Raw genomic sequence first — 9,608 nt, 5'->3', positions numbered from 1 at the left:
ATATTTCACAATATTATATTATAGTATAGTATATTATAGAATAGACAGTAAACAATATGGCCATTAACTTAAAATCCAGTTTAAAACAATTGCAGTATTCAGATATTTTCATATTATATTATATTATAGACACTAAACAATATGCTCATCAGCTTAAAATCCAATCAAAAAATCAAACAAATGTGGCATTAGGATAATTACGTATTTCATACATTTTAAATAATAAATAATATGCTTATCGATTTAAAATCCAATAAAAAAAATATGAAATTATAATTATATTATATTACATTACATTAACCGAAACAACTAATTAAAATATTTATATTGTATTTTTAAATATTCATGTGATATATGTATTTAATATGTGCATGTAAATTTCTGTATGTATATATATATATATATATATATATATATATATACACACACACACACACACACACACAGTTTTATGAAATACAAAAAGAATAAATGTTTTACCTGTCGACTTGAGTTTAATCTTACGAACAGAGAAGCTGCTAAAAAATGTAATTCAATAGTGTAGTTATAGTCAACGAATGATACGGGCAAATATTAACAGTACGACTTGATCTCCATGTCTTTGGTTCAGTGTCTAGTGCTTGTTTTATTTAGATTTAGCAGAGAGACATCCAGCATATAATCTCTTCACTGCAACTTGGATTTGAAGCTGCTGGACTGATCTTCTGATATCTGTCAGGTAATATAGACATTTACGTGTGTTATTCCTAAACCTGTGTTCATTATGATTTAACGTGGATTTCGGTGGATTTGCGTAAAGTGTGCGATACGTGAACACTACCAGCAGAGGGCTGTGTGGATCTGTCTCAAACCTGAACTACACACACATTACTTCTCATTAGCTTTCCTGCTGTATTCACTACTGTGATGTGAACGATTCTATAGATTTACTGTGTTAATGTGATTTATTTGTCAATATCAGTAAATTACTGTAAATCCTTGAATTGTGGATTATTGGTGATAATTTAGTATGTGATCAGATGCATGATTTTCAACAGACAGCTGATGAAATGAACGAATCATGAGCAGAACATCACAGAGACCTGAAGATGGACCAGAATACCTAAAGCAGCCTCATAGCAACACCCTGACAACTGCCCACATCCTAGAAACCTCATAGCAACCACCCAGAATACCATATCAGCCCCATAGCAACACCCTGACAACCATCCACATCCTAGCAACCTCATATCAACCACCCACAACACTCTAGCAACCTCATAGCAACACCCTGACAACCACCCACCCCCTAGAAACCTCATAGTAACCACCCAAAACACCCTAGCAACCCCATAGCAACTCCCTGACATCTACCCACATCCTAGCAACCTCATAGCAATGATCCAGAAACCCTAGCGTTCCCATAGCAACTTTCTGACAATCACCCACATCCTTGCAACCTCATAGCAACGATCCAAGATCCCTAGCTACCTCATAGTGTACACCCAGAACATTCTAGCAACTCCCTGACAACCAGCCACATCCTAGCAACATCGTAGCAACAATCCAGAAACCCTAGCAACATCATAGCAGCAATCCAGAAACCCTAGCAACCACTAAATTACCTTAGTAGGTCTATAGCAACACTCTAAAAACCACCCACATCCTAGAAACCTCATAGCAACCACTCTGAATACCTTAGCAGCCCTCTAGCAATTCCCTGACAACCATCACCATCCTAGCAACCACCCAGAACACCCTAGCAACCCCATAGCAACTCCGTGACAACCACCCTCATCCTAGCAACCTCATAGCAACCACCCAGAACACCCTAGCAACCTCATAACAACTCCTTACCAACCACCCACATCCTAGAAACCTCTTATTAACCACCCAGAACACCCTAGCGACCCTTTAACAACTCCCTGACAATGAACCACACATCCTTGCCACCCCATAGCAATGATCCAGAAACCCTAGCTATTTCATAGCAACATTCTGACAACCGCCCACATCCTAGAAACCTCATAGCAACAATCCAGAAGCCCTAGCAACACCCTGACGTTGAAAACAGATATTTTTGTGATTTGTATGTTGCAAAAATTGTTCTTCTTCAGTATTTTATTTTTTGTCTCCAGTACAAATATCTGAACATTAAATCAACAAAACATTTAAAATGACAGAAGATAATTTCTGAAAAATTGAAGAAATTAAATTGAGAAAAAAACATTAGCCAATTGGGTGACAAAAATCGAGATTTTTTTCTTTAAATGACGTGCACTGGCACAATTTTTTCTCAATTTAAACTCCCTTCATTTTGATCATTTCTTCTCATCAGATGTCATTTTTCTGTGGCAGTTTTCTATAGCTGATTTCAGACAGTTTAGATTTTTGTACTGAAAAACAAGAAAAAAGATTCGGAAGTGATCTGTTTGGAGACGTCATCCTTAATGGCAGCTGAACTCAGCAGCTCTTTTCCAGTCATTTGTCTCAAACGCTCCCCTCTGAGAAACAGGAAGGACTCGTGCTCTGGTTTCAGTGTTGTTGTGTGCACGAGAAGTAAAAAAGACAGAGAAAAGGATGCTGGTGTGAAATTGCATGTATGTATGCGTGTGTGTATTTCGGACACATTGTGTCAGCCCACAGTTTCCTGTTAAATGACTCTTTTGTCACTGCCATGGTTCATTCTTCCTCTTCTAACATCTCTGCTCAACTCTCCCTCTGCCTGTTATTTCAGAGGAAAGATGCAGTTGCTGGACGTCTGTCTGATTCTCCTGCTCAACGCCGGACGAGTCGGTAAGATCAGATCAAATCGAACTTTATCCAAAACACAATCGCCCGACAAATCCTGACCGACACATCTGAAACGCTTCTGCGGAAAAGTGTAAAAGTTTGTTTAAATAAGGTCAGATTAAACCACCTCTTCCTGTTGCCCATTAAATACATGCATAATAATTGGGCATCAAATTTTAATAATTTGTTATTTTAATTTCAATTTAAATTCAATTTTAGCTATTTTACAAATTACTGAGATTGAATTTAGATTTTTATGAATTCATTTAAAACTGAATTCCATGTGTATTGAGCGTATAAAAACTATGCTTTTAAACGTTTAAACATTTGGAATTGTTTTCAAATATTTAAACATTATAATGTATTGTTTTTAAACATCTAAACATATTTAGAATCGTTTTAAATGTTTAAACAAGGTTGCTTTAAACATTTGAACATTTTTAGAATTGTTTAAAATATTTAAAACATTGTAATACATTGCAATGTTTAAATAATTACATATAAATAATGTATTACATCTACACATGGATAATTGTTTTCAAATATTTAAACATTATAATATATTACTTTAAACATTTAAACGACTATAATTGTTTTAAATATTTAAAAATGATAATTTATCACTTTAAACATTTAAACATATTTAGAATAGTTTTAAATATTTAAACATTATAATGTATTGTTTTTAAACATCTAAACATTTAGAATAGTTTTAAATGTTTAAACAATGTTGCTTTAAACATTTGAACATTTTTAGAATTGTTTAAAATATTTAAAACATTGTAATACATTGCAATGTTTAAATAATTACATATAAATAATGTTTAAACATTATAATATATTACTTTAAACATTTAAACAACTATAATTGTTTTAAATATTTAAAAATGATAATTTATCACTTTAAACATTTAAACATATTTAGAATAGTTTTAAATATTTAAACATTATAATGTATTGTTTTTAAACATTTAGAGATATTTCTAATTGTTTTAAATGATTGAATATCTTGTTGTTTGTCAGCTGCGCAGCAGGATGGTGCAGTGTGTTACATTCTGGATGGGATTCTGATTGTTTACGGCATTGTGTTGACCGTCCTTTACTGCAGATTAAAGGTGACGCTTCATCTTTCTATACCCTAGTAAAAACTAAATATACTCAAATGTATTTAAAACACATGCTAAGCATACTACAAATACATTTACATGTTATGCACTCAATAAAAATACCCTGCAGTTGTACTTTTACTAGTGGTAATTATAACAACAAATTTTGTATTTAATGCCCTTTAATTGTTTGGAAGTAGTGCTGAAGGCCAACTAAAGATATACTTAAGTATATTTGATTGTGCTCACATGGAACTATTGCATGTACGCTTGAAATATTTTGCATTTAAAAGCTGATATTATTTAAAGATCAGAGAATCCTCATCAATACTGACATTAACACATATTTTAGGGTTAATGTTAAGAACTGTGCATAGTAGTAGTACTCCAAACAATGATATAAGTAAGTCTCAATATATCAGTAAAAATGGTTATAGACCTGAACTATACTTAATATAAAATAAATGACATTTATGGTGACTAAAAAATCAGTTTACTAGTAAGAGACATCTAAATCTAATCATTGTTAGATTTGTCTATTGATTCATACAGACGTGAGATAACAGAAAATAAAACAACATGTTCTTTAACATGTTTTTGCAAGGAAATATTGCAATTAACCCTTTAATTGCAAACATTATTTCCTTGCATTTTGTAGTTCCTTAGAGCACAAATACCTTCAAGCAATATTAACTTCTTTTATAGACTTTTTTTTTAATTATGAATCTCTACCAAATGCATGGAGTACTTTTACTTTGAAAAAACAAATATCTGTTTGTCTACTTCAAGCATGAGCTTTTAGTTCATGTTTTCATGAACACATTCGATTTAAATGCAGTAATTGAATTGCCATTTAAATACTTCCTCAGTGCAGTTCTAAACGTTGCACAGCCCCTAAATATACTGCATTCTAGACCACACTAAAATCTTCATTTGAGCTCACTGACCTGCTTATTTGAAGTTTGTTAGAATCTCAAAACCCAGGGTCAAATTGAAAATAGCTCAAGTTTGTAAGATGTTCTTCACTGTACGTTTAACATTTTGAAATATGTTTCTGATGTGGAGTTGAATTTGTCTGATCGCGTCCAGTGAAGCATCTGAACTGATGTTTGTTTGTTCTCAGATGCGTTCGTCTGGAGATAAAGCTTTCTCAGAGGTGGGTTCATTTGTGTGTGTGGTTTGTTTCTGCTGATTCGATGTCACATTTCTGTTTCTTGCTCTTCAGCTGACCACAGAGAGCTATTAAAAACACACATACGCACACATGCACGCACGCATTTGCTTTAGTTGTCTAAATAAGGACATTCCGTAGAGTTCTAATATTTTTATATGCAGCTAGTTAATACTTGTACCGTTCTGCGTTTTCACAGTTATAACAATTACAGTAACACCTTTATGTAATGCATCTTGATGTACTCTGCTGCTCAGAACGTTTGGATCAGTAAGACTTGTAATGTTTTTAAAGAAGTCTCTTCTGCTCATCATGAAGACTGCATTTATTTGATCAAAAATACTGAAAAAGCATTAATACTTCAAAAACTTTGTACAATATAAAATAATGGTTGCTATTTTAATATACATTAAAATGTATATACATTAAAAGCTGAATTTTCATCAGCCATTACTCCAGTCTTCAGTGCCACATGATCCTTCAGAAATCATTGTGATATACCAATTTTTTATTAGAATTATCTAGCAACAATATATATATTTTTTGGAACCTGTGATATTTTTTTCAGGATTCTTTTATGAATAAAGTTAAAAAGAACAGCATTTATTTAAAATATAAATATTTTCTAACAATTTAAGTCTTTGTTATCACTTTTAATCACTGAATAAAAGTAATAATTTTTCTCAAAAAAAGAAAGAATACAAATTTACTGACCCTAAACTTAGAAAAGATTTCTATTTTTTTCATCAAAGAATTCTAATTAAGTATCACAGGTTTCAAAAACATTTTAAGCAACACAGCTGTTTTCAGCATTGATAATAAATCAGCATATTAGAATGATTTCTGAAGGTTAATGTGACATTGAATACTAGAGAAATGATGCTGAAAAATGCAGCTTTGATCGCAGAAATAAATTCGATTTTTAAAGTATATTAAAATAGAAGGATGTTATTTTAGATCATAATAATATTTCACAATATTACACTTTTTTCTGTATTTTTAATCAAATAAATGCAGCCTTGATGACTTATTTAAAACAGATTAAAAAGCTTACAGCTTTACAGATTTTGAGTGGCAGTGTAAATTATGAGGATCTTTGTAATGCACTATACATAAAATAATTATTTTTAATGGTGCTTTTGCAAATAAGGATGTCTTCAGAAGGTTTTGACAGATTTACTTCCTGTTTGGGTAAAAACATACTACACACACGCAGCTAACAAATATATGTTTTACTGATGTTTACTTTTAGTTGAAAACGTTATTTCTGAACATTCTCTGAAGGTCTTGTTTTAAAAGGTTTCTTTTTTTTAAAAAACATTATGGAAATGTTACTTTTGAAAATTTAAAAAAATGTTCTGAAAAAAGTAACATTCAAAAATATATTAGAGTAACTAATGAAGGTTTTAAATGTCTGGTTTTGAAACATTCCATTTCATAATTTTCCAAACATTATGGAAATGTTACTTTTGATCTTTTTATGTTTCGAAAAAAGTAACATTGAACTAAATAACTTGTCTGGATGAGAGGTGATTTCAGATTTATCTCACTTTCTGGTGATAAATGTATCCTAATATAGATAATTAAACACACACAAACACACACACACAAAACAAAAATCTATTTGAAAACATTTGCTCTATTTGTGAGGCCCACAGACATAAACAATCAGATAAACAGCCTCTGATGAGGTTTAGTTGGCCTACTTCTTTAACATATTTATCTTAACATCTGTTAAAAAAAAGTATAACAGGTTCCAAAAAAAATATTAAGCAACACAACTGTTTTCAACATTGATAATAAAACAGCATATTAGAATGATTTCTGAAGGTTAATGTGACATTGAATACTAGAGAAATGATGTTGAAAAATTCAGCTTTGATCACAGAAATAAATTAGATTTTTAATGCATATTAAAATCGAAGAATGCTATTTTAGATCATAATAATATTTCACAATATTACACTTTTTTTCTGTATTTTTAATCAAATAAACGCAGCCTAGAAACTTATTTAAAATACATTAAAAGTCTTACTGATCCCAAACTTTTCATTGTACATTACGAGTACCTTTATAATCCATATACATAATATAATTTCTTTTTATGCTGCTTTTGCAAATGAGAATGTCTTCAAAAGGTTTTGACAGATTTAGTTTCCTGTTTGGGTAAAATTGTTGCTGACGTTTACTTTAAGTTAACAACGCTGAAAATGTTTTTTCTAAACATTCTCTAAAGGTTTTAAATGTCTGGTTTTGAAACATTCCATTTCATAATGTTCCAAACATTATGAAAAATGTTACTTTTGAAAAAAAATTTAAATGTTCTGAAAAAAGTAACATTAAAAATATGTTAGAGTAACATTGAACAAAATAACTGCTGATAAATGTATCCTAATATAGATAATTAAACACAAAAATCAAAAATATATTTGAAAACGTTCAGCCCTCAGAAATCAACAATCAACAAAGGTTTAGTAGGCCTACTTCTTTTTTTATCTGTTAAAAATGTTCTCATGCTATATTTAAGAGACAACATGAAGGAATAAAGAGGCGGATGAGAGCGTAAAGAGGAACAGAAAGCGGAATCGCTGTTGACTAATGCTTCAGGACAAACACCACAGTCTTGAGCAAGAGTCTTCTGAGAAATGTCACTTCTCCCATTCACTGTCCTCTTGTGTTTTTCAGAAACGAGATGCAGACATTTATCAGGTACTGTGCTGTTAATGAGCCTCATGTTGTCTGTTGAGTAAATTATTATTGTGCAATAATTTCATCTGTGCTTCTTCAGGATCTGGGCCGACAAGATGCAGACACCTACGACACACTTCATAAGGGGAAGAAAAATCCGCTGGCCTGAGAATATCTCTTAAAGCGTGCAGCTCATAAGGTGTTTGTGTGCAGTACAGTCCTAAAAAACTTATGTTTGCTTTGTGTATAAGTAGCAAAGTAGCAGAGGTTTGTTGATCATGGGATTCTGCTTTATTGTCATGGTTTGCATGTGTCTTTAAGACAAACGTAACAAATAATGTATAAAATACATGTATAAGGCTCTTAATTTCAACGTAATAAAGTATATTTTTAACACAGACAGATTAATAGCATGTTTCCATGTTACCATATACGGCATATTTGCGGCTTCTGGCGTCATTCGCTTCCAGTTATTTTCAGCTTTAGTTTATTTGTTTACGGGGCAACGCACATTAATAAACATGACTGTAAATGTGCCAGAATTAGCCATACACACCTACTGAAAAAAATACAAATACATGAATGCACAATAAAAATCACTACTAAAGTACAAATATAAGTAGTTATCTAGATAAAATAAAATATAAAATTATATTCACTCCCTGGATATCCTTTCTGCACTGATTTGGTTCCGATCGGGTGAAAAGCCTAGGAGGAGTATGCAAAAGTTTCAAAAAATGAGAAATACACAAAAAATTCACCAGTTGCTGATGGTTTAGGAGTTTCATGAAATATATCAGTGCACAATAAAAATCACTACTAAAATACAAATACAAGTAGTTATCTAGACGAAATAAAATACAAGCAAAATAAGAGAGATGCAAAAGGCGATACAAAAGCCGCACGTCATGCTGCTTCATATTGCAAACTGCTATTTCTTATCAGATTATTTTTAATTAATTATATATAAAAGAATTCTAAAGCCTTCTTATCACTTGTATTTCTCAGTTGTATGTCACTTTAGATTAAAAAAAGGATCTGCTAAATTAATAAATTTAAGTATAATATATAATTGTACTAAAAATGGTCCTGCCCTTTTCGACTGTTTTGCTGTCCCTTTGTGAGGGTGAGTCGAAAGTTAGACTTTTTTTTGATAATTATTTATATTCACACTCTAGATAATCTTTATGCACTGGTTTAGTTCCAATTGGGTGAAAAACCTAGGAGGAGTATGCATAGATTTTTTTCAAAAAATGAGAAATACACAAAAAAAAATCGCAAGTTGCTGATGGTTTAGGAGTTATGAGCATTTTCGTACTTTTGATCGCTGTAGCGCCCCGGTAAGGCCGATTGGGACGAGCTTTGGTGACATTGTCTACGGTGTGAGTACTACAATCTCTTGAAGTTTCAAGTCTCTACGACTTACGGTTTGGTCTGGACGATCAGTTTTACATAGAGATTGCTGATCCGTGACCATTCTATTACAATAGGGTTTCAGCACTACACGCTTGAACCCCTAAATATAATTGTAACTAAAAACAAGATTGTTGTTTTTTTGTCAATGTGTGAGACTTTCGGTTCATTAGCCGCTGTAGGGAAATTATGAAAATAATAACAAAGTTTGCACTACAAATCAGTGCATTCATAAATATATCAAGCAAAACTCAAGCAGTTTTTTACAGACAAAAACAGCTAAAATTACAAATGTAAATGTTTCCGCTCTTAAAAGAAAAGGTAAAATAAGGTGGATAGTGATGAACACATTAGTTAAAATGTCATTATAAAAATATATAGCTAAAAAGAACTATACAAACTTAATAAAACAACTTAACTACAACCCAAATAACAAGAAATCCTCTCAGAACTTTGGC

The 9,608-nt window shown here is 31.8% G+C and overlaps 1 protein-coding gene across 1 annotated transcript; it reads left to right on the top strand.

Moving 5' to 3' along the window:
* Positions 1-2,451: 2,451 nt before the first annotated feature.
* fcer1gl (Fc receptor, IgE, high affinity I, gamma polypeptide like) lies at positions 2,452-7,980 on the top strand. The gene is made up of 6 exons (XM_073848380.1): positions 2,452-2,579; positions 2,717-2,775; positions 3,796-3,887; positions 5,002-5,034; positions 7,735-7,758; positions 7,838-7,980. Exons 2-6 carry the CDS (start codon positions 2,724-2,726, stop codon positions 7,904-7,906), a joined length of 270 nt encoding a protein of 89 aa, XP_073704481.1. The 5' UTR covers positions 2,452-2,579; positions 2,717-2,723; the 3' UTR covers positions 7,907-7,980.
* Positions 7,981-9,608: the final 1,628 nt, after the last annotated feature.

The sequence above is a fragment of the Garra rufa genome, chromosome 10 (genome assembly GCF_049309525.1).
Source record: "Garra rufa chromosome 10, GarRuf1.0, whole genome shotgun sequence".
In the NCBI taxonomy this organism is placed as follows: Eukaryota; Metazoa; Chordata; class Actinopteri; order Cypriniformes; family Cyprinidae; genus Garra; species Garra rufa.
Note: the sequence above shows the minus strand (reverse complement) of the source record. Positions and strands in the feature narration are given on the sequence as shown.